Below are 27,380 nucleotides of genomic sequence, written 5' to 3'. Positions count from 1 at the left end.
CAAAAAGGAAGCCAGCATTACAGAACATTCTCAGCAAAATATTCCATGAGGAAGAGATGAAAAACAAAGAAGCAAATCAGCAAAGGGAGGAATTATCCTAAAGGAATTGTCAAATAAAGGAGGAAACAAGTTGTATCAAACAAATAAATAAATAAAATTTAAAAAATGAACCAAATGACCGGGAAACCAAATCATATCTCTATAATAACCCTGAATGTTAATGGCCTGAATTCATCAATCAAAAGACATAGACTGGCAGATTGGATTAAAAAGAAAGATCCAACAATATGTTGCCTGCAAGAGACTCACCTCATAGAAAAAGATACCCATAGACTAAAGGTGAAAGGATGGGGAAAAACATACCATGCACATGGACTCAGCAAAAAAGCTGGAGTATCCATCCTCATTTCCGATAATGTGGACTTCAAGCCAAAGTTAGTCAGAAGGGATAAAGAAGGTCATTTCATACTGCTAAAGGGAAGCATAAATCAGCAAGATATAACAATCATAAACATCTATGCCCCAAACAGTGGCTCATCCATGTATGTCAAACAAATCCTTCTCAATTTCAGAAACCAAATAGACCATAACACAATAATACTAGGTGATTTTAATACACCTCTCTCACCACTGGACAGATCTTCCAGACAAAAATTGAACAAAGAAACCATAGATCTCAATAACACAATCAATAATTTAGACTTAATGGACATTTATAGAATATACCATCCAACCAAGAGCGAATACACTTTCTTCTCAGCAGCACATGGATCCTTCTCTAAAATAGACCATATATTATGCCACAAAGCTAATGTTAGCAAATACAAGAAGATAGAGACACTACCATGTATTCCATCAGATCATAATGGATTGAAGTTAGAAATAAATGAAAGAGTAAAATAAAGAAACTATTCCAACATCTGGAGATTAAACAATATGCTATTATATGATGAATGGATAACAGAAGATATTAGGAAGGAAATTAAAAAAATCTTAGAGGTAAATGAGAACAAAGAAACATCATATCAAAATCTCTGGGACACTATGAAAGCAGTACTTAGAGGGAAATTTATTTCATGGAGCGCATTTAATAAAAGAAGTAAAACTCAACAAATAAACGACCTAACACTACAGCTCAAAGCCCTAGAAAAAGAAGAACAGACCAGCACCAAAAGTAGTAGAAGACAGGAAATAGTTAAACTCAGAGCTGAAATCAATGAACTTGAAACAAAAGAAACAATACAAAAAATTGACAAAATAAATAGTTGGTTCTTCGAAAAAATAAACAAAATTGATAAACCTTTAGCCACACTAACAAAGAGAAGATGAGAGAAAACCCAAATCACTAAAATTCGGAATGAACAAGGAAATATCACAACAGACAGGATTGAAATACAAAACATAATTAGAAGCTATTTTGAAAATCTATACTCCAACAAAATAGAAAATTTCGAAGACATCAACAGGTTTCTAGAGACATATGAATTGCCTAAACTGAACGAGGAGGACATAAACAATTTAAATAGACCAATTTCAAGTACTGAAATAGAAGAAGTCATCAAAAGCCTACCAACAAAGAAAAGTCTGGGACCAGATAGGTTCTCAGCCGAGTTCTACAAAACCTTTAAAGAAGAGCTCATTCCAATTCTTCTCAAAGTATTCCATAAAATAGAAGAGGAGGGAACCCTCCCAAACTCATTCTATGAAGCCAATATCACACTGATACCTAAACCAGACAGAGACTCATCAGGGAAAGAAAATTTCAGACCAATATCCTTAATGAACATCGACGCAAAAATTCTCAACAAAATTTTAGCAAATCGCATACAAAAACATATTAAAAAGATAGTGCACCATGATCAAGTGGGTTTCATCCCAGGGATGCAAGGTTGGTTCAACATCAGGAAATCAATAAACGTAATTCACCATATTAATAGACTTAAAGTCAAGAATCACATGATTATTTCAATAGATGCAGAAAAAGCATTTGATAAAATACAGCACCCCTTCATGCTCAAAACACTAGAAAAAATAGGGATAGTGGGAACATTCCTTAACATTGTAAAGGCCATTTATGCTAAGCCCATGGCTAATATCATTCTAAATGGTGAAAAACTGAAAGCATTTCCCCTAAAAACTGGAACAAGGCAGGGATGCCCTCTTTCACCACTTCTATTCAACATCGTTCTTGAGACTCTGGCCAGAGCAATTAGACAAACCAAAGAAATTAAAGGGATACGAATTGGAAAAGAAGAACTCAAACTATCCCTGTTCGCTGATGACATGATTATATATTTAGAGGAACCTGGAAATTCCACCAGAAAACTCTTAGAACTCATAAGTGAATTCAGTAAAATAGCAGGTTACAAGATCAATGCTCATAAATCCAACACATTTTTATACATAAGTTATGAATCTTCAGAAAGAGAAATTAGGAAAACTACCCCATTCACAATAGCCTCGAAAAAAATAAAATACTTGGGAATCAATCTCACAAAAGAGGTGAAAGACCTCTACAATGAGAACTATACAACACTAAAGAAAGAAATTAAAGAACACCTTAGAAGATGGAAAGATCTTCCATGTTCTTGGATAGGAAGAATTAATATTGTCAAAATGGCCATACTACCTAAAGTGCTATACAAATTCAATGCAATTCCAATTAAAATTCCAATGACGTACCTTACAGAAATAGAGCAAGCAATTATGAAATTCATCTGGAAGAATAAGAAACCCAGAATAGCTAAAGCAATCCTTAGCAGGAAGAGTGAAACAGGGGGTATTGCAATACCAGATCTTCAACTCTACTACAAAGCAATAGTAACAAAAACAGCATGGTATTGGTACCAAAATAGAAAGGTAGATCAATGGTACAGAATAGAGGACACGGACACAAACCCAAATAAATACAATTTTCTCATACTAGACAAAGGGGCCAAAAATATGCAATGGAGAAAAGATAGCCTCTTCAACAAATGGTGCTGGGAGAATTGGAAATCCATATGCAACAGAATGAAACTAAACCCATATCTCTCACCATGCAAGAAACTAAACTCAAAATGGATTAAGGACCTCGGAATCAGACCAGAGACCCTGCAGATTATAGAAGAAAAAGTAGGGCCAAATCTTCACCTTGTTGGTCTAGGGTCAGACTTCCTTAACAGGACTCCCATAGCACAAGAAATAAAAGCTAGAATCAACCACTGGGATAGATTCAAACTAAAAAGCTTTCTCTCAGCAAAGGAAACTATCAGCAATGCCAAGAAAGAGCCTACAGAGTGGGAGAATATCTTTGCCAATCATACTTCAGATAGAGCACTAATCTCCAGAATCTATAAAGAACTCAAAAAACTCTACTCCAAGAATTCAAATAATCCAGTCGACAAATGGGCTAAGGAAATGAATAGACACTTCACAGAAGATCTACAAGCAATCAACAATCATATGGAAAAATGTTCAACATCTCTAGTAATAAGAGAAATGCAAATCAAAACCACCCTAAGATTCCATCTCACCCCAATTAGAATGGCGATTATCCAGAATACGAGCAACAACAGGTGTTGGCGAGGATGTGGGGAGAATGGTACACTCATACATTGCTGGTGGAGCTGCAAATTAGTGCAGCCACTCTGGAAAGCAGTGTGGAGATTCCTTAGAAAACTTGGAATGGACCCTCCATTTGACCCAGCTATCCCACTCCTTGGCCTATACCCAAAGGACTTAAAATCAGCATACTACAGAGATACAGCCTCATCAATGTTCATAGCTGCTCAATTCACAATAGCCAGACTGTGGAACCAACCTAGATGCCCTTCAATTGATGAGTGGATAATGAAACTGTGGTATATATACGCAATGGAATATTACTCAGCCATAAAGAATGATAAAATTATGGCATTTGCAGGCAAATGGATGAAATTGGAGAATATCATGCTAAGTGAGATAAGCCAATCTCAAAAAGCCAAAGGACGAATGATATCGCTAATAAGTGGAGGATGACACACAATGGGGGGGAGGGAAGGGTTAGTGTTAGGGTTAGAGTTAAGGTTAGGGAGGGGGGCAAGTATGGAGGAAGGAAGTACTGTATAGAGGGTAAAGAGGGGTGGGAGGGGTGGGGGGAAGGGAAAAAATAATAGAACGAATCAAACAACATTACTCTATGTAAATTTATGATTACACAAATGGTATGCCTTTATGCCATGTACAAGCAAAGAAACAACATGTATCCCATTTGTTTACAATAAAAAAAGAGTATTTATGAACTTTATGCCAAAATTGATAATCTGCCCAAAATGAACAAATTTCATGAAAAATAGGTTACCAAACTTGATTCAAATCAAGATAAACAAAAATTGTGAATAGATCAATATCGTTAAAAGAAATTGATAAGAAAACTAAAAATCAAGATGGCTTCACTGGTATATTCAATCTGAAGATTTAAAAACACTTCAAAATAAATATAGGATGACAATAGCATAGAAATAAGACTGACAAAATATATCAATCTGGTAACTGCTGAGGGATCTGTGGAACGCGTAAGTATAGGGTTTGGTTAACGGAAAATTTAGCTTGATCCATCATGTTTCCGTTTGTTCTTAAAGTGTTGTTCTCATGAGCTAACTAAAAATTAATTTTAATACCATAAATCTAAAAAGCACTGGAAATATATTTAAAAACTGTTCGTTTTAAAGACAAGTACATTATTGTAGGAAAAAAATTCAACTAATTATTTTTGGTTCTTGGTAAGTCTGGAGATCATAAAGAATTTCAGCTGGCGCTCAACTGACTTCATTTAGCAAATCAGGTCAATCTCAACAATGCTAAGTTACCAAACAAAGAGTCCAAGGAAAAAGCCCTTAAACTTTGCCAATACCCTACATAATATTAGGATTGAACTAGAGATGTTGGCAGATAACTTTATTTCCCTTTCTTTTAGAATAGAACAAAATATTCCTTAGGCCATGCACCTTTCTGAATTTTCACTAGATCTGAGCTGTTCGATTTCAACTTTAGGTTGGGATTCCCTCTCACTCTCAGGCAAAGACTAGGAAAGCCAAGGAAATGGCACCAACACATTTATTTTCTAATAAATATGGGTCGATTTGAAAATTATTAAGCGATAGTTGTAGTTTGTTCTCATTGGAATTGAGCTTTGTCCAAACCTGTTTTGTGTGTGTTTGTGTGTATCGGAGATGAGTTGTAAAAGTCTTTTCAAATATCACCTATAAAGCGAGTATTTTCTCCATTCTATTTGGTATCACTCTAAATACCAAAAACAGAAAAAGGACAAGAAAACTACAGACCAATTTCTCTCGTGAACAAAGATGCAAAGTTCTAAACAAAATTTTACCAAATGAACCCAAGGATATATTAAAAGGATAATGCATCATTATCAAACTAATCTAGTGACACAAAGCAGATCAATGGTTGCTTGGGGGTTGGGGAGAGGGGCTGGATGAAGGGGTTATAGAAAGTCAAAAGGGACCCTTTGGGAATGATGGATATCCTCCTTATCTTGATAGTGGTGATAATTTCACAAACGTGTCAAAAATTTATCAAACTGATCATTTTAAATATGTGCAGTTATTCGAATGCCAACTAAAGCCGCCTTAAAAAAAAAAAGCTTTGTCTATGTAGACTTGGGTGTTTGGGAGAATGAAGAGAAAAACCAGAGTGAAAACAGGGCACCATCCCATTTCGTCCCTTTAGGTCACGTTCACATACTCTCGAAATCCCCACGTTGGTAACTTTGAGGGAGATGCGCTGGCTGGGAAGGAAGGGCCTGACGTCTGCGGTAGGACTGAAACTGTTTCAGGGAGACGGCTACGGCTGAGAGGCAGCGGGCAGAGGCGAGAAGGAGCGCAGAGCGGAGCCGATCTTGCGGAACACAGAGCAGACTTGCTGGGCGAGATCAGCAGGCGGGACCAGCTGGACAACAGAAGGAAACCAGGAGCCCACTCCTCGCACGCCTTCCTCCAGGCCAGGGTGCCCCTGGAGCCCTGCGACCCTTCGCGCACCATCGGGCCTCGTGTGCGTGTGTACGAACGAAAATACACAGTGGCTGGAGGCAGGAATGGGGACCAGGGACCCCTCCAGCTCCACGCGACTGCTGCGGCCGGCTGGTCAGTAAAGGGGACGAACCGCGCGGGCGAGAGCAGCCAGGCGGTGCCAGGGACGCCGAGGGCGGAGAACCAGAGGGCGGGACAGCGCGCCCCGCTCCTCCCCAGGCCGGGCGGGCCCGACACCGCGACCCGCCTTTCCGGAGCGGTCTCCGTCACGGCGCCAGGCAGTAGCCATGGCGGGCCGTCTGCTGCGGGGCCTGTGGCAGCGATGGCGCCGTTACAAGTACCGCTTCGTTCCCTGGATCGCGCTGAACTTAAGCCACAACCCGAGGTGAGAGAGCTGGGCGGCGGAACCAGACGTCTTCATTCAGCCGGCGGCGCCGCGAGGGTCGCCGGGACTGAGGCGGGAGGAGCCTGAGCCAGGAGGAGCCGAGGCAACCGAAGGGCCCGGGGTTGGCTGGCCCCGGCGTTGGCCTGAGACCCCGTACTAGTTTGGCGGAGGAGGAGCCGGAGGCAGTCCGAGGGGGCGGGGCTTTGGTGGGCGGGCCCACGGTGGGCGGGGCCTGCTGCGGGCGTGGCTGAGGCGAGTGGAGTCCTTGGCGGGCTGGAGGTCTGAAGCGGACGCTGGCCGTAGGAGGGCGGGGCATGTCTCCTCTTTCCCAGTGTGCGCCGCGCTGCGAGGCCTGCGAGGCTGGGGTCGCCCGCGGCTGGTGGCGCGTGTGCTTTTCTGGCTCGCGCTTGCTAGGCTGCTGTGTCTGGGCAAAAATTAGAAAGTTAAAAAGTGTTTACCGCGTGAGAGTGCTGGCTTTTCTCCGCCCAGGGATAGTTAAATGCTCGAACTTCTGCATTGACTTCTCCATAGAAGTAATATCTGGGGTGTAAACAACACAGCTCGGCTTCAAGGATAACAACCTTGGAGTAGCTAACGGGTTACAACGCGCACAGAACAACCGAAAACACGTCGAAGTGTTGGGTTTATGATAGGGGGTCAGTCCCGCTAGCTGAATGAGTCGTCTTGGGGTCAGTGTGATGACTGGCATTAAGAGTGTGCAAGAATCAAGAAGCAAGCAGCGCACTCACCAAGTTGGCAGACTGGTCTCCGAAGGCCAGTTTCTGAAAACTGGCAATCCAGAAGAGCTGGCCCAGAGTTTCATACTACAGAAGATGAATTCTGGTGCATCATTCCCACAGAATGATGAAGCCGGATGTGCTGCCTTTTTGTTCAGAAGTACAAGTACCATTAATACAAGGAAATTGTTATGGAAATAAAAGTGATGTCATTAAAACCTGTACTCCTGGGAGGGAATATGGCAAATGATATAATGTTATGTTTGTCTTTGAAACTGCAAGCCTGAGAAAAAAGCAGTTGCAATATGAGGATTCTCATAATATTCAAATGGCTATTGGGTGTAATGAGGAATAAAAAACTGAGCTACATTTTTCTTTCTGACTCTCCACTTTCGGCTTTAGGACTAGGGGCAAGTTCCCTAACGTCTCCCAAGCTTCAGTTTCTTTGACTGTAAAGATGGAATAGTGTTTAAGGACCCAACAGCCTGTGGCACAGAATAGGCCTGTCATAAATATCGGCTACTTGTGTTGGAGTTAGGTAACGAGAGCTACTCCCAAACAATTCTTTTCTGACCTTAGTTGTATGCTCTCTACACACGTGAGAATAATCTTACAGTTCATTAAGGCCAGTAACGTAGAAAACATCAAGATAGTCTGGCTTCTGTCAGTTGAAGGGTAGTGAATGAAACTTTTCCCATTTTCAGGACGCTTCGATATGTTCCAGAGGAATCCAAAGACAAAATTATCTCAGATGAAGATGTCCTAGGAACATTACTGAAACTTTTCCAGGCTCTATTCTTAAATGATTTCAATAAACAGTCAGATATCTTGACTATGCTTCCAGAACCTGTTAAGTCAAAATATCGAGACCTGCTGGCAGTTCAGCATCAAAGGGTGAATCTACTTGAAAACAAACATCAACAGCAAAATGTCTTTAAACCAGAAGAAATCCTTTATAAGACATTGGGTTTCAGTGTTGCTCGAGCAACTAGCTCACTGATTTCTGCAGGAAGAGGTGTCTTCGTTACTAAAGGATTGGTACCAAAAGGCGCAGTTGTATCTATGTATCCTGGTAATAGCTCAACTAGTACTGCCAGTAGTTTCTTTTAGATCAATAAATAAAAGTTCAGCAAATGTCTAGCCCTGTAATTCTTAGAGTAAGGGGTTGAACTGGAAAGATTTCCATATATTTTTAAAGTTCTAATTTGGTAATTAACTTCATAAATAAATTTTGTTCAATAAATTATGTTGTGTGTTAGATAGTATTCTGGAGTATTTGTTGAGATAATTTTTTTTTTTTTTTTTTTTTTTGGTGGTGGTGCTGGGGATTGGACCCAGGGCCTAGTGCATGCTAGGCAAGCACTCTACAAACTGAGCTATATCCCCAGCCCCTAAATTATTTTTCTTTTAAGGAAATCTTTCTAGTCAGTATTTAAATTTAGAACACAATATGGCCCACTTTGATAAGTTACTTAGAAAGCATTAGAGGAATAAGGCTTAGTTGATAATTAAATATAAAAATGGTATGAGTTGAAACATAAAAGAATTCAAACTCACAAATCACTGAATAAAAACCTTCCTGCTGTTTATACATGTGAAGTATACAAATAAAGCAGCTTCTCTGAAAAAGATTATTGACTAGAATGCTCAGTAGAATATGTTATTTATTAAACTAACTTTCTGTTATTTGAGTATAGTGAAAATGTGTGAACATTTGAGTTAGACTTATGTTTTTAAAAAGTCATTCTGTTAATTTCTTATTTTACATCCGTAAACACAGAAATCTGTTTCTTCCTATACAACTAACCCACCTCTGTAAAGATTCAACAGAATTATTCAACAAACAAATTAATACTAAAATGAATTTAAGATTAATATGCCTGGTACATAGGAAACATCCAGTGTATATTAATTTTCTCCTTTCTCTTTTGCCAGTGAAAGGAGAAAAAGCCTGAATATCAGATTCTTCTATTGCTGCATATGACTACATTATTTATTAGCAAATTGCACTTCTTAAAATACCCTATAGTAAAAAATAATAGAATGAATCAAACAACATTACCCTATGTAAATTTATGATTACACAAATGGTATGTCTTGACTCCATGTATAGACAGAGAAACATGTATCCCATTTGTTTACAATAAAAAAAAATACCCTATAGTAGATGTTAAATCCAATTCTACTTTAAAGTATATATTTATATATGACTTTGTAAAACTGGGTCTAAAATGTAACATATTATCATTAAACCAAGATAGTTATATTTTGTTTTGAGGTGTGGACTGTTGGTTCTGTGCTTTATCTGCCTTTGGGTGCAGTCTCTTTGAAGAGGGAAAGTAACCAAGAGAATGTGATGGAGAAATTAAAACAGATTTTTCTATTTTATATTCATGTACCAGAGAAAGGAAATCCTGAATAGTTTTTTTATGATTTTTACATGTTGCTATAATATGTCTTATTTTATTGTATAATAGGTACAGTATATCAGAAGTATGAGCCAATCTTTTTCCAGTCCATTGGCAATCCATTTATTTTTAGATGCCTGGATGGGGTGCTTATTGATGGAAATGACAAGGGGATATCAAAGGTTGTGTACAGGTAGGTGATGCCCATATTTAAATGTAATTATAGGATAAAGAACCACACTTACTGGCATAATTAAAACCTATAGCATTTGTACTTTAAATAAAAATCTATTTAAGTGACTACTATGTAGCAACTCAGATGTGTTGATTGATTAGACAAGCATTTTTAAAAGAGAAATTCCACTTGTTTAGTTGTAGGGTTAATTTTGTATTTTATTGGAAGATACAGATGCCCCTTAGCTGATGTTTTACCTGTTTCAGATCTTGCAATGGAAGAGATCGACTTGGACCTTTAAAAATGAGTGACAGTACATGGCTAACATCAGAAATTCATAATCCACTGGCTATAGGACAGTATGTCAACAACTGTTCAAATGGTAAGTTGGCATTGTGGGGCTGAGATGAGGTGCAGCAATGGCCAATTCTTTTCCATATGTGCCAAAGGCAGTTGTGTCCTTACAGCTACTCAAAGTCTTTAAGCAACTATAACTTTTTTTAAGAGATGGTATCACAGAATTTGGGGAAATAATGATATACATCATTTGGAAATCTTTAATTTATGATTTTTGTTCAGATATTTCAGTGGACATGGACAATTGACTGAACCCTTTTGATCATTATTATTTTAGCATTTTTTGAATAATTTAGCGATTATTTTATCTGTGTGTTGACATAGCCTTATCACTAGATTGGCATTCCCTTTTTGTTGCTAAATTTATGAGTCACCTTTTTTAAGACTTAAATTTCTCCTAGGTAAAAGTTTGATCATCTGGCTATAACTAGCATATCGGCTTTGGTGTTTAGGAGACATGAACTCGAAGTCTGACTCCTTTATTTAACCATTAACCATTCTGAGTCTTTATTTCATGATATGTTAAAAGTATACAGCAAAACACATAAATATTATATAGTTTATATATATGATATAAATACATATACTTTATTATTTACTTTTTAAATTTTAGTTTATTTCCATTATATTAATTATTCACTACTTTTTGAATATTTATTTTATATATTATCTATTCATGTCATATATATTAAATATGTATATGTAAAATCTAACAGTACCCGAAGCATAATAGTAATTATTATTTTGAGTATGTTCCAATAATTCTGAAAATCATACATTAGGTATGATTAATCAATACTGTGTTTTCCATAATCTTATATCATGCATGGCTCTTTTTCTCAAAATTATGTGCCAATTCCTAGACAGAGCAGCTAATGTCTGTTATCAGGAATTTGATGTGCCTGCAGTTTTCCCTGTAGAACTGAAGCAATATCTTCCCAACATTGCCTACAGTAATGACAAACAAAGGTTAGTATTCTAAGAGCATTTTCTATCTTCTCTCTTATGTAGTACTTAAATATAATTTCTAAGAAAAAGCTATAAAATATTGGGGTAGAAATTTTTTTTAGTGAAAGGTTAAGGGCTGGAGACGAAGCTCAGTAGTAGAGCATTTGCCTAGCATGTGTGAAGCTCTGGATTTAATCCCTACCACCACTACCAAAAAAAAAAAATATATATATATATATATATATATATGTGTGTGTGTGTGTGTGTGTATATACATACACATACATATATATATAAATTATTTATATCAAAAATATATACAGATACACACACATATATGTAATTGACATTTTTATGTTCCTGACACCTTAATGTGTTAATGTAGGCTTATATAAAAGTAAAAATGTTTCTTTTTTTTTTGCGGTACTGGGGATTGAACCCAGGGCCTCGTGCTTGCGAGGCAAACACTCTACCAACTGAGCTATATCCCCAGCCCCGTAAAAATGTTTCTTTAACTTAGTTCATTCTACTTTTTATTACCCATTTTTATTCTATGTAGTACTTTACAGGTAAAACCTTAGAGTTTTTTTCCAAGTGATTTTGTTATTGTTCTACCCACAAAATCTTCAAATATGTTTTTACTTTAATCTTTTTAAGCATCATTTGCTTTACCTCAGAAGAGAGTTACCAACTGAAGAAAAGGGCCAAATTACACTATTGTTTCTTTTCTTTTCCTCATTTCACTATTAAACTTAATAGTGAAAAAAGGGCTATATCTAGAAGACATATATTTTTAAAGTAACATTTTCTGTTAAGTGCGAATACCCAAGGAACAATTTTAAATATAAGAAATTCTGGAGAGCTAAGAATTCTTTATTAATAAACAATGTTGTAGGAAGATATATTCTTTATATCATTTTATTTTATATGGGGTTGTGTGTGTGTGCGCGCGCGCGCTACTGAGGATTGAACCCAAGGCCTCGTGCACAAGTTCTCTACCACTAAGCTACATCCTCAGCCCTTTTTTAAATTTTTTTATTTTATTTTTATTGTAAACAAATGGGATACATGTTGTTTCTGCTTGTACATGGAGTAACAGCATACCATTTGCGTAATCATACAATTACATAGGGTAATGATGTTTGATTCATTGTGTTACTTTTTTCCTTCCCCCCACCCTTCCCACCCCTCTTTTCCCTCTATACAGTCCCTCCTTCCTCCATTCTTGCCCCCTCCCACCCCCCATTATGTGTCATCATCCGCTTATCAGTGAGATCATTCGTCCTTTGGTTTTTTGAGATTGGCTTACTCACTTAGCATGATATTCTCCAATTTCATCCATTTGCCTGCAAATGCCATAATTTTATCATTCTTCATGGTGGAGTAATATTCCATTGTATATATATGCCACAGTTTCTTTTTCCATTCATCAATTGAAGGACATCTAGGTTAGTTCCACAGTCTGGCTATTGTGAATTGAGCAGCTATGAACATTGATGAGGCTGTATCTCTGTAGTATGCTGATTTTAAGTCCTTTGGGTATAGGCCAAGGAGTGGGATAGCTGGGTCAAATGGAGGGTCCATTCCAAGTTTTCTAAGGAATCTCCACACTGCTTTCCAGAGTGGCTGCACTAATTTGCATCCCCACTAGTAATGTATGAGTGTACCTTTTTCCCCACATCCTCTCCAACACCTATTGTTGCTTGTATTCTTGATAATCGCCATTCTAATTGGGGTGAGATGGAATCTTAGTGTAGTTTTGATTTGCATTTCTCTTATTACTAAAGATGGTGAACATTTTTTCATATATCTGTTGAATGCTTGTAGATCTTCTTCTGCGAAGCGTCTGTTCATATCCTTAGCCCATTTGTTGATTGCCTCAGCCCTTTTTTTAGAATTTTTTTTTTTTTTGAGACAATGTCTCACTAAATTGCTCAGGCTGTTCTTGAGCTTCTTTTGATCCTCTTGCCTCATCCTTCAGAGTAGCTTGAATTGCAGGTGGGCAGCTGGGATTCTAGGCATGTGCCACCATGTCCAGCTATATGGGACCCATTCAACTGTCCTTTCAAAATGAATGATATTTAAAACTTGGACCATTCATTATACTTAAAATTTAATGACTTTTATGTCTTTACATGTGTATGTTAGTGTGTTTAGGTTTTTCTTAGCTTATACCTTCCAGGAAGTTTGAAGGCATATTTATAAGCATCTTGTTTCTTTTAGAAAAAAAGCCTTTTAAAAGTTTCTACTTAAGCAATGTTTTTATCTTTGAGAATATGAGATACAAATTAACAAAAGAATGGTAAACTGTAATCTTTTAAAAAAGGATTAAAATCCTTTATGTGATACCAGTTTTTGAGGACCACAAAAACATTTTCAGAAGAGGTGGTTGGTTGTATAAACTTATTTGTGGTCTTAAATGTTATAGAATAGACATATTCTAGAATACCTGCATCCGGAAAAGCACTATTATTTCCTCATACAAATTGAATATATAAACTAAAATGTAAGGAATCTGAGAGAAAGTTATAATGGTTGTATCAAAAATGTGAACAGTTTTGTTAATACCTTTTGCATATTTTTCTCTTTTCAGCCTACTTCGGTGTGTTGTTCTTATTGCACTTAGGGATATTGAGCAAGGAGAAGAGCTGTTCTCAAACTACTACACGATTGTCAGCTAACTTGGCGAATTAGAAGTTAGATTTTTTACTTAAGCTATTGAGTTAATTCTAAATTTTTTTTCTTTGTTAATCACTTCTCTGAGTTCTACCTGTAGAACAAATATTTTGAGACCTAATTGGCATAGGTTTCTATTAATATAGTTATGTTCTTCCATTTTCAGTGGTAAAAGCTATTTGCTTCATTACAATTTCAAATTTATAGTGCAATTTGAGTTCTAATTGGTTTTCACCTAAATACACAATAACTTATTAAATTAAAACTACTTGAACTTATAGTTTCAATTTTTCTTGTATTTATTTTGAATACATTTGTGATGGTTTATAAAATTTAGCCAGGCATTAGCAATTCTTGTAGTACTGTTAATATGTACAAACTTCTGTAAAAACATTTATTTTTACAGGATAAAGTAAAACATACCTTTTGTGTTGCTATAAGTAAATTGGTGTATACATGTATAATTTTAAAGGTTGTTCCAGCTGAGAGGGGAAATGTGAAGCCATTATTTCTCGTTGAACAGTTACACTCATACACACACACACACACACACACACACAAATTTTTACATAGTGCAAGAAAGATTATTTTAGCCTGAAAATACCAGTAAAGGATAGTTGGTAGGAATACCTGTTCTGCATGGTTCATGGTTTTGTGTGTGGGGCTTCTATTAGTAATGCTCCTAGCCTCTTTCCACCCATTGGAGAATACCAGTTTTCTGATTGTCTTTTGGAGAACTGGGCACTCATGGCCCACACCCCTCCAGCTCTTTCTCTGTGGAGGAAAAATGTAAGCCTGTACAGTCACAGCTCTGAGGTCACCTGCCTGAGTTTTATTAGTAATGTTACTTTTGATTAGTAATGTTTACTTCATCCACCAGATTTCTCTTCAAACTCTCAGTTCCAAACTTGGGTAGGAAGGAGGATGTTGTTTATTGGGCCCGTCAAACCCTCATGAAAGCTGTATAATCAGATTCTGATCATCTCCACTGGTATACCACCAGTTCTACTCACTAGTTTATTGCAATTTCAATGGCTTCCTAATTGGTTTCCCTTTTTCTACTCCTGACCCTTACAGAATATATCTCCAAGAGTGATTATTTTAAATTAAATCCAAGTCAGATTTTGACACACACCTGCTCAAAACCCTCCTAATATCAGAGTGAATGCTTAAATCCTTCATATTCAGGAGCTAGCTGCTTGTCAAATCAAATCTCATCTCTTCTTCCCCTTGCTCACTTGCTCATTCTGTCCCAGCCACACCTGCCTCCTAGCTACTCCTTGTACCTGCCTCAGCAAACTTTTACTCTGCCTGCACAGACCTTACCCCAGACAGCCACATTATTCTCTCTCCGTCACCCTCTCAGTGAGGAGGCTTGTCCGACAACCTTACTGAAATTTACAACACCCTACTCCCTTCCAGTACTCCCCATTCCACTTCCCTGTTTTTCTCTATAGCACTTATGAGCAGAAAGCTCATATTATAGTAAAGGTGCAAACGGGAAGTTGCAAAAGAGGAAGTAGGGAAGCCAGTCAGAAATTTGGCCATGATGTCCCTAGAAGTCAGTGGAAAGTATTCTACTTCCACAGGGCTTCTCCTCCCTCCCCTAAGGCCTGAAGTACCACACATTTCTCATATAGCACATGACAGCATTTTTAGTTATATTCAAAATACTTGTGGTGCTTCTGTGCATGCATGGACCACAAATCTCTCAGAGGAAAGCCCTTTGGTGTCTAAGAGTGAAAGAATGTAGTTATAAACAAGTAGCCAAGAGTAGTAGAGGTGTTTTCCTTCATTTGTGCCTTTCTTGACCTTGTACACAATATAAATGTTATGTGTAATCTGATAACTGCAATTTTTAGCAGGGAGTACTGGGAATTGAACCCAGGATCACTTTACTATTGAGCTACATCCCTAGCCATGCCCCCACTTTAAAATTTGAAACAGCGTCTCGCTAAATGCTGAGGCTGGCCTCAAACTTATCATCCTGCCTCAGCTTCCCAAGTCACTGGGATCACAGGTTTGTACCACCGTGCCCAGCTGATAACTGCATGTTAAGAATGGAACTAGGGAAAGCTCTAGTCAGAGCAAACGAAATATGGGGACAAACATGAGAAATTAGGCTAAATAAGATCTTTGGCTTGAAAAAATGAAGGCTTAGGAAAGATGTTAAGTAGAGTTGATGAAACTGAGTTGAAGAAACAGTTGCCTAGAACAGCATGTGAAACATGAGACATTCAACAAATGTTTTCTGAATTAAACTAGAATTCTCCCTTTGGGACAATTAGATTTTATTATAGACAGAAAACTTACAGGGAATTTACAAGAATTTATCTACTGACTTTATTACTTACCTACCAAATACTTATTTACTACATCTAAAATCAGTTTGAAGCTGGTATAATCTACCTATTTGGTAAAGCTTAGGATTTGTTAAAAAAATTTTTGGCAAATATTCATTCACACGAAGCAAGAAAAAAAAGATTTCCAGATTTTTATTTCTGGAACTGTACACCAGGTATTAAAGTACAACAAATACAAAATAATGCTCAAAAAAATCAGTGTTTATGTACAAATATTAAAATCAATGCAACAATAGCAACTTCCTCTTGAACATCGGATACTAAAACTTGTTCTGATTGTCACTAATTTATCTCATACTCACAGGGTACTTATTTCAAACTGGGACAATTGGAATCACTGGTCATCTAAGAGGAATATTAATATCTACCATATTTAACAATAAAACTAATAGTTTCCTCCTTTTAGTGAAAAAATTAGGAACTTTTTAAAAAACATAGTAATGTCAATATTTTTATAAATTATTTCAATTTCCATTTGTAGACAATGTGCTTTGAAACTCTGGGCAAACAATCTCCTTGGTGGTCAGGTTTATTTGTTAGTTTACATTCAAAGTTGAAGCATTTACTAGAGACTTTGGTTAAATTAAATAGTATCACTACGCTCTATTAGATCTGACGTTCTCAAATATTTATGACCCTCAATTTTAAAAATTAAAAAGGAAACGATTGCACAATTCTTTGACCTAATTGTACAGACTTTAGTATTTTTTAAACAGTATTCTACATCTTTCAAGTAAATTCAGCAGTTGACCATGACAAGAGGAAAACCAAACACTTAAAAAGCTAGCATGGAAAAGATGAGTATGACTAACAAAAGTAAAGTATTGCTATAATCACAGCACCAATTACAATTCTAAATGAATCCACTGTCCTCTTCAAATTCCCTGTACATAAAAGATACATCAGCCAACACTGCAACTGCTCACCATGAATTTTTGGTTTGTTCATATGAAAATAATGCGGCAAAAGAAAAAAAAGAATTTATCACAGTTTGTTATAAGAATTGTGCTTTTAACACTTGATAATAAAGGCGCTGTTTCTTCATATGATTTCAAATCAGATTTTTCATGCTTTCAAACGCAATTCTTTTAATAAACAGCAACAAACTCTGTTAGGATGCTTAAACGGAGAGAAAAAAAAAAAACCAGTAAATCCAGCTTTTAAAAGAAAATTCAATAAATAGCTATTTTACATGGATAAAGTCATAGTGGTACAATTTGTGAATGTCACATCAAGCATGCACAAAAATGGTATTATACATGACAGAAGTAGTCAGAAAATATTGAATTAGATCTAAAAAGATATGAAGGATTTACACATATATACAAAAATCTTGCAAATTATTGCCTCATTTTAACAAGGAATTAAAAGTAAACGTTACCAGCTAGTTAGCACTCTCCAAGAGGCTAAAATCAGATTGGCATTTAAAAATCTATTAAACTAGCTGGAATTTATTTTTCTCTCATATCATTTTCTAGATTTTGGTCAAAAATATTTAAATAACTAAAGTGTCCATTCAACTTGCTGATAATCAAAACTTTAGATAAGAAACACTGTTTCCATCTTATATCAAGATCCCAGCAATGCATAGATAAACTGAATATATTACTGCATCAGCTAATGAGAATGGGCATGTAAGTGCAACTGGTATTAGCATTCAGTCATCTTTGTGTAAATTATTTATACAGACCAGCCACTGTAAACCCAGAGTGAAAATTAAAATTATAACAATGGAAGATTATGGCCAGTATCTTACTAAATAATAGAAAGTGTATTGATTTTTAACAAAAGAAATAAGGTTCAAAGTTTAGCACAACAACACAGCAATAAGAAGCTAACAACTTGGATAAAAATATCAGAAAGCAACAGAGCCCAGGCTACCCATTATTTACTGTGCATACAGGAATGCTAGACTTTAGATGTATAAATTAGAGACTGATTTTAAGTTATTAATTTAACTACTTTTGTCCACTGTGCTAAACTAAATTTTATAGTAAATGTGCTACTGCGTAAACACTTCAAAGCAATCTTCATTAAAATGCTGCAAAGAAAAAAACAAGAATACACATCATCCAAAACTAAGGATGTCATTGCAGTTCACAGTTTGTATAATAAATACCCTCCCTTTCAATCATTACTAAGACCACTAACTACATCCTATCTACTCATCAGCACAACCTTGAAGCGATTTACACTTACAAATGTTAGCAATACAGCCAAACATTTTTTTTTTTTGCAAAGCGACACAACTAGTAAAAATCAAAAATTTTAGTTAAGACGGTGCAAAAAAAGGTAATTGTTTTAACTGTACTAAAAAAGCAAAGCTTATTATATCCTAATACTGTATTACGTATTGTCTGATTTACCTTATAACTTAAAGATGCATGTCCATAGAACAGAAATGGCCAAAGTTTATGACGATGGCTTCTCATTCACGTTTGGAATAAAAATAAAACCGAGTTTTGAGATGCAGCTGAACATCTGTCACTTTTTAAAACTTAAAAGTGGTAACGTACCATTCTATTTCAGATAGGCACTCACATTTCTCTTGCCAACTGCTCAAGCTAAACAAAAGAGCTTAAATATACTTCAAGGTTCTACTGCATTATGCATAAAATCTAGAAGTCCCTCTAAATATTAACACTTTGAACTGCAGTGCTACAACTTAAAAGAGGTGTCCCAAAATGTAAACCATTGAGTGGCAACATCCTAGGCTTTGTAGACTGTGCGTCTGCAAGTCAACTGCCTCAGGATAAAGTAAATTATCAGTGACCGGTATGGTTTAAGATTACAATCTTAACAATGGTGGACAAAACCCCATAGGAATACCACATCTTCAAATACCAATTTTTAGCCAGTAAATGAAATTACACAGAAATCTCCCGGCAGTAAAATGACCAACTCTGTGTAAGGTAGCCCTGGTCTAGAATTTTTAAACAGGATCCAAGCAAGAGTCTTCATAATTTGCACACGGTTCCTCGTGCTGGCTTCCATAAAGATGTACTTGCTGTTTTGTAAACTGAAGTGCTCTAGTTGAATAACATGAGAGAAGTTTCCATTTTTTAAAAAATCCTTGCATGTTTGTGCAGTTTAAAGAAACCTACCCCTGCTTTTATTAATAAAGAAAACAAAACCAAAAAAAAAAAAAAATGCTACATTGAGCAGGGACTGGGATTGGTACCTGTAAACATTGATATTCCACTGCATCCATTACGGCAAAAGGAATTTACAGGAAAAGAAGCCACACCATTCAGTTCAGAACATCTGTGCTGGTTTTGAGCTGGTGGCCTCTTGTCTACAGGTTTTAAAATTGGGTATGGGGGCAGTGGGGAACAGAAAAGAATAGAAAAATAAGGGAGAGGGGAAGAGGTACTAGGGGATGAGGAAGAGAGAAGCAGAGCTTAAAGCTGCACCACAGAGTTCAATCTTAGTTCCCAACTCTGCTGATCATAGTTCATTTCCACATTTATGGATTGAAAAATGAAAATACTCTTGATAAATCAAGATATAGTTCTATACATACTGACATCACTGATGTCATAGTGAAAAAGATTCAAACTTCCAGTGAAAGACTATGCAAACCTGATAGCTCCCCTCAAGTTTACTGGTACTGCACACCCACTGTCTCTGGGCTCCTCCTTGGGTCACTCGGAGTGAAGGGCGGTGTGCTGATGCAGAGTGTGGGCACTGATGAAACCATTGGTCTCGTTGGCAGACAGACTGCCGAAGTCAGCCACAGAGACTGCCATTTTGGCACTGGTGATGTGATGTGTGTGATTTTCAAAGTCCACACCCAAATTATTTACAGAAACCTCATTCATAAAGGATTCAGGGACAGCAATGCCCATTTTCAACCTTTTTGCTGGTCTTTCTGATTCTTCACTGCACATGTTCATAGGGTTTAGCTCCGAGTGATAAAATCCAGTCTCAAATAAATTAAAACAATCACTTTCCCCATTGCTAGGCAGGGTGAGTAACTCTTCTGTTACAACAGGCACATGATTTACTTGTCCACGGGGTGTGTTGCCCAGTGGAGGAAAGCTATCATCCAAACAATTCACATCCGTGGGGTTGCAGACGGTTGCTACACTGTTGGTCAAAGCTAAAAAGAAATGGAGAAGAGTTTAGGTAAGTGGTCCTTTGATGTGAAACAAATAGCACACAATTCTGCATCATGCTATACTAAAGTACACAAAATGATCTTTTCTTTACCTGTCAAGTCACTGGCAGTGAAGGAGTTGAGAATGTTCAGCTGTTGATCAGGAATAGGCTCAGGCCGGTTAGAAGTTAAGGCTGAAGAATTTACTGTCCCACCCAGAGCTTCTGTCTCATCTACCAAACGATCCATATAGTCCCTGAAAAATACAGACCAATAATTTTATGATTGCCTGGTGCAGCAACACACACCTGTAACCCCAGCGGTTCGGGAAAATGAAGCAGGAGGATTGAGAATTCAAAGTCGGTCTCAGCAATTTAGCAAGGTCCTTAGCAATCAGTGAGACCCTGTTTCAAGGGCAAACCTATAATAAAATACAAAAAAGGACTGAGGTTAAGTGCTCTTGGGTTCGATTTCAAGTACCCCCATCCAAAAAAAAAAAAAAAATAAATCACTGAAGTCAAGTCCATGGTACTTACGTAACTCCAGGGTGATGGTTATATCGTTTCTTTCCAAATCTTGTCTGTTGAGCAAAGTAATCATACCGTTCAGATTTCTTCCACATATAATAGAACGCTACACATTCAGCAACTGTTCTAGTTCTCACCTAATGAAAAAAGGTAAATTTTTTAAAAACCAGTACAGCCAACCCACTGTTTTTTTAAGCAACTTTCTTTCCCACAACAATGAAACTTCCATCCATGGATCTTATTATCTATCCTCCCAATTATGAAATTCTGAACACTTTTATTAGTGCAATGTCTTTACATGTAAAAAGGCAGTTTTCAAAGCCCGAGGCTATTTTTTTAAAAAGAAAAAATGTATTACTTTATAAAACAAGTGTACATTCTGAAATCATCTCCCACATTTAATGAAAATCCTAAAATAATGTCATCCCTTACCTTTCTTTACTGAATTCTATGATTCTGACTACAGCAGGAATTCCTAATCTTAGGATTAACCAATGCCCAATGGGTCCATGAATGGTTTTCATTGGAATCTATTAATTCCCAAAAACATATGCAACTACACTTTTCTGGGGAGAAGGAACACAGCCTCATTAGATTACCAAAGGATTCTGTTATCCAAAAGAGATTAAGAACCCTTGGCAAAGGAATCAGCAACATATAGCATCTGGAATCTAAGATGATTTGCTAGCTAAAGGATGGGTTTTTTCCCCTCCAACATGTGTTTGGCTCTTAGCTCCAACAGATTTTGGTAATAACTTTTAAGTCTCACAAACTTGGCTCCATATCCAAACTAGGGCTAACTGTTACATATAGCCACAGGCATGAGTTCAGATGAAAGGACAAAATTCATTATGCTTATCCAGTAAACATCTATTTTTTTCCCTGAAGAAGAAATTTAAAATACCCAATAAAGAAGTTTCAGAATCGCTATCCTGCTTCCTGAGTTGTGATTTTAAGATAACTAAAATAGGGACAAGCTTTTTAAACCAAGAAATACAGTATACCTTTCAATAAACATCATTAACTATAAGTCTTCGCAGAGAATGCAGGCTTCTTGGAGCCACAGACCTTTTCTGTCTTATTCACTGATGTATCTCTAGAGCCTAAAACAATAGCTGGTAAGTGGAAGGACATAATTGTTTATGGAATGAAGGGATAGAATAAATTTCACAAATCATTGCAAAACTAATGACTTTATTTTGACTAAAAAGGACAACCCAGAATTCTTTAAAAACTTTTATTTAACCACTAAAGACTTCATTTCATCTTTGAGAAAATCAGGCTTTCTTACAGACAAAAAGCATGAAATTTTCAACTCATAATGAAAGGTGTAGCTAATGCAATATAATAAGAAAGAGAAATAAAAGGTATACAGATTGGGAAGATGAAAAAAACTTATTTCTAAATGACATAATTCTATACAGATGATCCCAAAGAATCAATGAAAAAAACCAGAACTAATAAGCAATTATAGTAAAGTTGAGGGATTCAAAGTTAACACACATAAGTCAACTACTTTCCTAAATACTAGTAATGAACAATTGAAATTTTAAAAAATACAACTTTACATTAGCACCCCCCATAATACTTGAGTATAAATCTAACAAAACATATGTTAAGATCTACATGGAGAAAAGTACCAAACTCAGATTAAAGAAATCAAAGTACATATTTTATATTCACGGATAGGAAGACTTATTATTGCTAAGCTGTCAGTTCTTCCCAACTTGATTTATAGATTCAGTACAATCTCAATAAAAATCCCAACAAGTTATTTTGTGACTAATGACAAAATAATTCTGTATGGAAAGGCAAAAGACCCAGAACAGCCAACACAATATTGGAGGAAAAGTCAAAAGGACTGATACTACCTAACTTCAAGACTTATTATAAAGCAACAGTAATCAAGACAGTGTGGTACTGGAGAAAAAAAAAATGGATAAATAGATTAACAAAAGAGGCTAGGATTATACCTACATATATATAGACAACTGATCTTTACCCAAGGAGTAAAGACATTTCAAGGGAGGAAGGATAGACCGTCTTTCCTACAAATGATGCTAGAACTGGACAATGACATGCAAAAAAAGAAAAAAAAAAAAAAAAAAAAGAATCTAGACACAGACCTTACATCTGTAGTCTGTAGAGAGTAGTTTTAAATTTATGCTGAAATTGAGCAAGAAAGTAGAATTCCCATATCCTCCTGCTCACACACACGCATAGGTTCCCTCACCATCATAGCTTCCCTCAGCTGTCTCACACCAGAGTGGTATGTTTATTAAAACTGCTGAAGTCACATCGAAGCATAATTGCCACCCAAAGACCATAGTTTACATTAGGGTCCTCACTTCACACTGTACACATATAGGTTGACAATACAGATCACCATTACTGTACTATACTGAATGATTTCACTTTCCTCAAAATCCTCTGTATTACATCTATTCAAACAGCCTTTCTGCTTAACCTCTGATAACCGACAATCTATTTATTACCACTGCAGTTTTGCCTTTCCAGAATGTCATACAGTTAGAATTGTGCAGTATGTAGCCTTTTCAGATTAGCTTCTTTCACCTAATAACAGGTATTTATGATTCTTCATGACTTCTTGAGGCTTAGAGCTTATTCTATGTTAGCACTGAATAACATTCCTATTATCTGGTTGTGCCACAGTTTAAATATTCACCTCAAAGGAGATATTGGCACCTTCCAATTTTGAGCAATTATAATTAGAGCTACTCTGAACATTAGTGTGCAGATTTCTGTGTAGACAAGTTTTCAATCTATATGGGAAAATATCAAGAAGCAGGACTGCTAAATCATTTAGTACATCTATGATTGTTTTATTAAAAACTACCAAATTGTCTTTCAAAGTGGCTATAGCATTTTGTATTCTTTTTTTTTTTTTTTCTTTTGCAGTGCTGGGGATTGAACCCAGGGCCTTGTGCTTCCGAGGCGAGCACTCTACCAACTGAGCTATCTCCCCAGCCCACGCATTTTGTATTCTTATCAGCAATGAATAAGAGTTCCTATTACTCCACAACATCCTCAGCATTTAGTGTTTTGGTCAGAATATAATTTTAGTTGCTTTTAATAACAATGTTTACTTCTTCAGCAACTGCAGTTCTTACTGCCAAAGAGAAGCATTTTTGAGGCCAAAAACCTCTAAATAGCTGGGAAGAAAATGAAATTCAAGGAAAAATGTGGAACAGTGTGAGTCTTCTGAAAAATATAGTGAATTCATTTTCTGTGAGTAGAATTATTATGATAACTGTTTATATCAAAAAGATGTTGACTATACCATCCCATGAGCAGGCTGTAGCATTTATAAGCAAATTCCAATCATATTTAGAAAAATATGAGAAATGTTACTAACAGGGAAAATTAACAAATTGTTTCTCCTATTCAAATGACATGGTAGTTGCTTATATCCATTGCAATTACTAAGTAATTTCTCAAAACTAATGTACCCAACTAACCTTATTCTTCTGAATAAGATGGAAATCTTTTCCATAAAGCATGAGCGCATGTTCAAAACTTCGGCATTCTTCTTCTGTCCATGCAGTCATTCCTTCTAAAAAAAATTTTTAAATGAAATTCACTGGCCTCAAAACTCTTTAATGTGAATCAACGATACATTTTCAGTACATTTTTTCTGTAACAGGCCAGAAATTCATTCTTCTCTCTCACTCATGAACACACAAATACACACAAATTCTGTATGTAGGAAATTTCATTTAAGATTATAAATGCTTTTTTCCCAGTGAATTGTGTAATTAGAATTTAATGGGTTTTTAAAAGATAACATGCTTTTCCAATTTTTTTTAAAAAAACAAGCATATAATGTTCTTAGAGAAAAAAGGGTTATTTTTTCCATGGAATAAAAAAAGGCCTCATTCTGGTTTTACAAAGACCATACATTCTTTAGAGACCATCTATAAAGTCAACACATATTTATTTATTTAAAGTCAGTATGTGAGGGCTATACTTAGAAATATAAAGAGAATAAGAAACAGTCCATGTTCTCAAATCATTAAATCCCATTAAAAATTCCCAGCAGATGTTAATGGTGATGAACTAAAAATCTAGCTGGGCAAGAACGTGGAAAGTCTTTACAAAGCCACAGCCTTTGCTTAAGAATTAGTTTATTATTCCCTTTTATTTCTGAAACATCTTACTCAAGTACACTAGGGACCAGTCCCCAAAATCATAAACAGTAGTCTTACAATAAAGGTGAAAAATAGTCTGAACTAAGGAAAAAAACAGTATTTAGATTATGAGACTTCTAACAGCTTAAAACTATTTTTTTTGAAAGAAGCAACTTTTACAAGGGAAATATTTCCATAAACTGTTTCAACCTATAAATTTAAAAGTACTATTTTCAGTTTTTCTATTTTTCCAACCTATTTATATTACTAAGTATTACTTACACTCTACCTACACTTAGTGGAAGATATGATAATGCTTATCCATTTACACAATGAAATTAAAAGTTAACCATTTTTCTTAACACACATGAAACAAAACCTAAGCACTATAAAAATGTGATATGATTACCAAAAATACACTCTTGCAATAAATTCAAGGAAATATCATATATTTGTTCTTTTTTTTTTAACTGTCTCCTTTTCATTTTCTGTCTAAATTTAAAAAAAAAGAAAGAAAAAAAATACCCCAACTTTTTCTTTCAGTGAAATCATAAAATCATTCTTTTCAATTACTTTGGATATACTGTCATCTTTTGGGTATGCTTTGTTCTATAACTATTTCTTCAAGAAAATGTAGGTGACAAGGAGTAAATATATATGAAAATCTCTAGTATGTCTAAAAATAGCAAGAAATGGAAAATTTACTTGCTATGAAGATGAGCATATTTTACAAAAGTGTTATAGGACTGCTCTGTCCTTTCCAATACTTAACTTATTCTGATCCCCAATGACCACTGTCTATCATCATTTCCATTCCCATCTCTTGAATCGAAATGTTTCTTACCATGAGATGCTTTTCCATTGCAACAGTACCTTTCGATTGCTTCCTTTACATTGTGGTTACATTTGAGAAGTTCATACAATGCCTAGGAGAGAAAGAAGGAAAAACAAAACTCAATAAACATCAATAATAGTTCACATATAACAGCATTTTAAGAAACAAGTATACTGGCTGCAATGACATTTGAAGATACATAATCATCCTGCAAATTGATTCTGGTACCTTATACATTTATTCAGCCTTCCTTTGCCTCTCAGAAAGTCATCTACCAATATAATTCTTGATTTTTTTGTTGTTTTTAATTTCTGGGCCTTCTGAGCTGAGAAATTCCCATATTTTAGAAGACTTTTTCTAGTTGGGAAAAATTACAATTATGGTCTATTTCTTAATGTCATTCCCCCCACATTTTATTTTTAATAAAAGGGAACAGGAGCAGGCCTCAAATAGGACTAATACTTCAGTGACTGGGGTTTATAGTGGGCTCAGTTATTTTCATCTAATATGAAAGGTACCATTTATTTCAATTAGAATTTCTATCTGTTGGAATTATGAATATAATAAGTAGAAGACATTCAATCGGACATTTAATAATAACCTTTCCAAGTATGTTTCAATAAAGGTAAGAATGACTGAATTCTGAAAAAAAAAAAAAAATTTTAATACACCAACAGATTATATTGAAAAATAATCACCTCAAGTTGCCAAAAAAGCACCTAAGTCAATGCTATTTCTACTATTAAAAAAGACAAAAAGAAATCATTACAAATGGATGGATAGTTTCTTCCTATATATTAAACCAATGGGCCAATATTATTCTTAATGAGAAAATCTCAGATATATTACTTCCTTCAAAAGCAGGTCCCAAATCACTTTTACTACTAAATGTCTCTGAAAATTACAGCTAATGCTTGAAGACATGTAACAGGAAAGACAGATATAATAATGGCAAAGAAGGAGCAAAATTATAATTTAATAATAACTCTAAAACTAGAAAAACCACCTACCAATGTATGCAATTATGATTCATCAATCAAAATAATTTTGATTTTTTTTTTTTTTTGGTGGTGCTGGGGATTGAACCCAGGACCTTGTGCTTACAGGTAAGCACTCTACCAACTGAGCTATATCCCCAGCCCAATTTTGATTTTTTAAAACTACTAGAAAAGCAGAGAAACAACTGAAAAACCGAAGTTTCACTATCTTAAGATAAATTTTAAAAACTGATTTTTGTATCAACAATATACAATTATAGTGTCAATGGACCTTTATTTTTTTTTTCATTTTTCTTTTATTTATTTATTTATTTTTTTAATTTTATTGTAAACAAATGGGATACATGTTGCTTCTCTGTACATGGCGTAAAGGCATACCATTTGTGTAATCATAAATTTACATAGAGTAATGTTGTTTGATTCATTCTGTTATTTTTCCCTTCCCCCCACCCTGGACCTTTATTTTTTATTTATTTATATGTGGTGCTGAGAATTGAACCCAATGCCTCACACATGCTAAGCAAGCACTCTACCACTGAGTTACAACCCCAGCCCCAACAACAATATATAATAATTATAATGGAGATTTTGTTTACAATGGCAATAAATAAAACACAGATATAAAATATACAGAAGAATTATGAGATGCAGATTCAAAAACAAAAATATTTGAGCAGTTAAAAAAGTAAAGTAAATGGAGGCTCAGGTAATGTTCT

General features: G+C 35.8%; 2 protein-coding genes across 5 annotated transcripts in view; one reads left to right on the top strand and one right to left on the bottom strand.

Moving 5' to 3' along the window:
• Window positions 1–5,092: 5,092 nt before the first annotated feature.
• Window positions 5,093–13,981, top strand: SETD9 (SET domain containing 9). Of its 3 annotated transcripts, none has more exons than XM_079145049.1 (6): window positions 6,138–6,393; window positions 7,835–8,217; window positions 9,608–9,731; window positions 9,980–10,095; window positions 10,934–11,039; window positions 13,612–13,981. In XM_079145049.1, the coding sequence occupies exons 1-6, from the start codon at window positions 6,296–6,298 to the stop codon at window positions 13,697–13,699; spliced, it is 915 nt and encodes a 304-aa protein (XP_079001175.1). In that variant the 5' UTR covers window positions 6,138–6,295; the 3' UTR covers window positions 13,700–13,981. The 3 variants fall into 3 exon arrangements, with proteins under 3 accessions (XP_079001177.1, XP_079001175.1, XP_079001176.1); XM_079145050.1 differs by having other exon boundaries at window positions 6,139–6,393; window positions 7,835–8,202; XM_079145051.1 differs by lacking the exons at window positions 6,138–6,393; window positions 7,835–8,217 and adding an exon at window positions 5,093–6,122.
• Window positions 13,982–16,130: 2,149 nt separating this feature from the next.
• MIER3 (MIER family member 3) overlaps window positions 16,131–27,380 on the bottom strand; it is a 31,895-nt gene continuing 20,645 nt past the window's right edge. Inside the window, exons 9-13 of one of the 2 annotated variants that reach the window (XM_079145046.1) lie at window positions 25,676–25,757; window positions 24,163–24,254; window positions 20,693–20,820; window positions 20,270–20,412; window positions 16,131–20,159 (exon numbers count right to left, since the gene is read on the bottom strand). In XM_079145046.1, the coding sequence (XP_079001172.1) occupies window positions 19,702–20,159; window positions 20,270–20,412; window positions 20,693–20,820; window positions 24,163–24,254; window positions 25,676–25,757 (903 nt within the window). In that variant the 3' untranslated portion in view covers window positions 16,131–19,701. Of the gene's footprint in view, window positions 20,160–20,269; window positions 20,413–20,692; window positions 20,821–24,162; window positions 24,258–25,675; window positions 25,758–27,380 lie in introns of both variants that reach the window. The other variant, XM_079145047.1, reaches the window with a different exon arrangement.

Source organism: Sciurus vulgaris (genome assembly GCF_902686455.1).
Source record: "Sciurus vulgaris genome assembly, chromosome: 6".
In the NCBI taxonomy this organism is placed as follows: Eukaryota; Metazoa; Chordata; class Mammalia; order Rodentia; family Sciuridae; genus Sciurus; species Sciurus vulgaris.
The sequence above is the reverse complement of the archived record's forward strand: the minus strand, read 5'-3'. Positions and strand labels throughout refer to the sequence as shown.

Coding starts and splice junctions, on each gene's coding strand:
- SETD9 (XM_079145049.1), top strand. CDS start 6,296: ATGGCGGGCCGTCTGCTGCGGGGCCTGTGGCAGCGATGGCGCCGTTAC. Junction 9,732..9,979: donor ATATCAAAGGTTGTGTACAG/GTAGGTGATGCC, acceptor TACCTGTTTCAG/ATCTTGCAATGGAAGAGATC. Junction 11,040..13,611: donor TACAGTAATGACAAACAAAG/GTTAGTATTCTA, acceptor TTCTCTTTTCAG/CCTACTTCGGTGTGTTGTTC.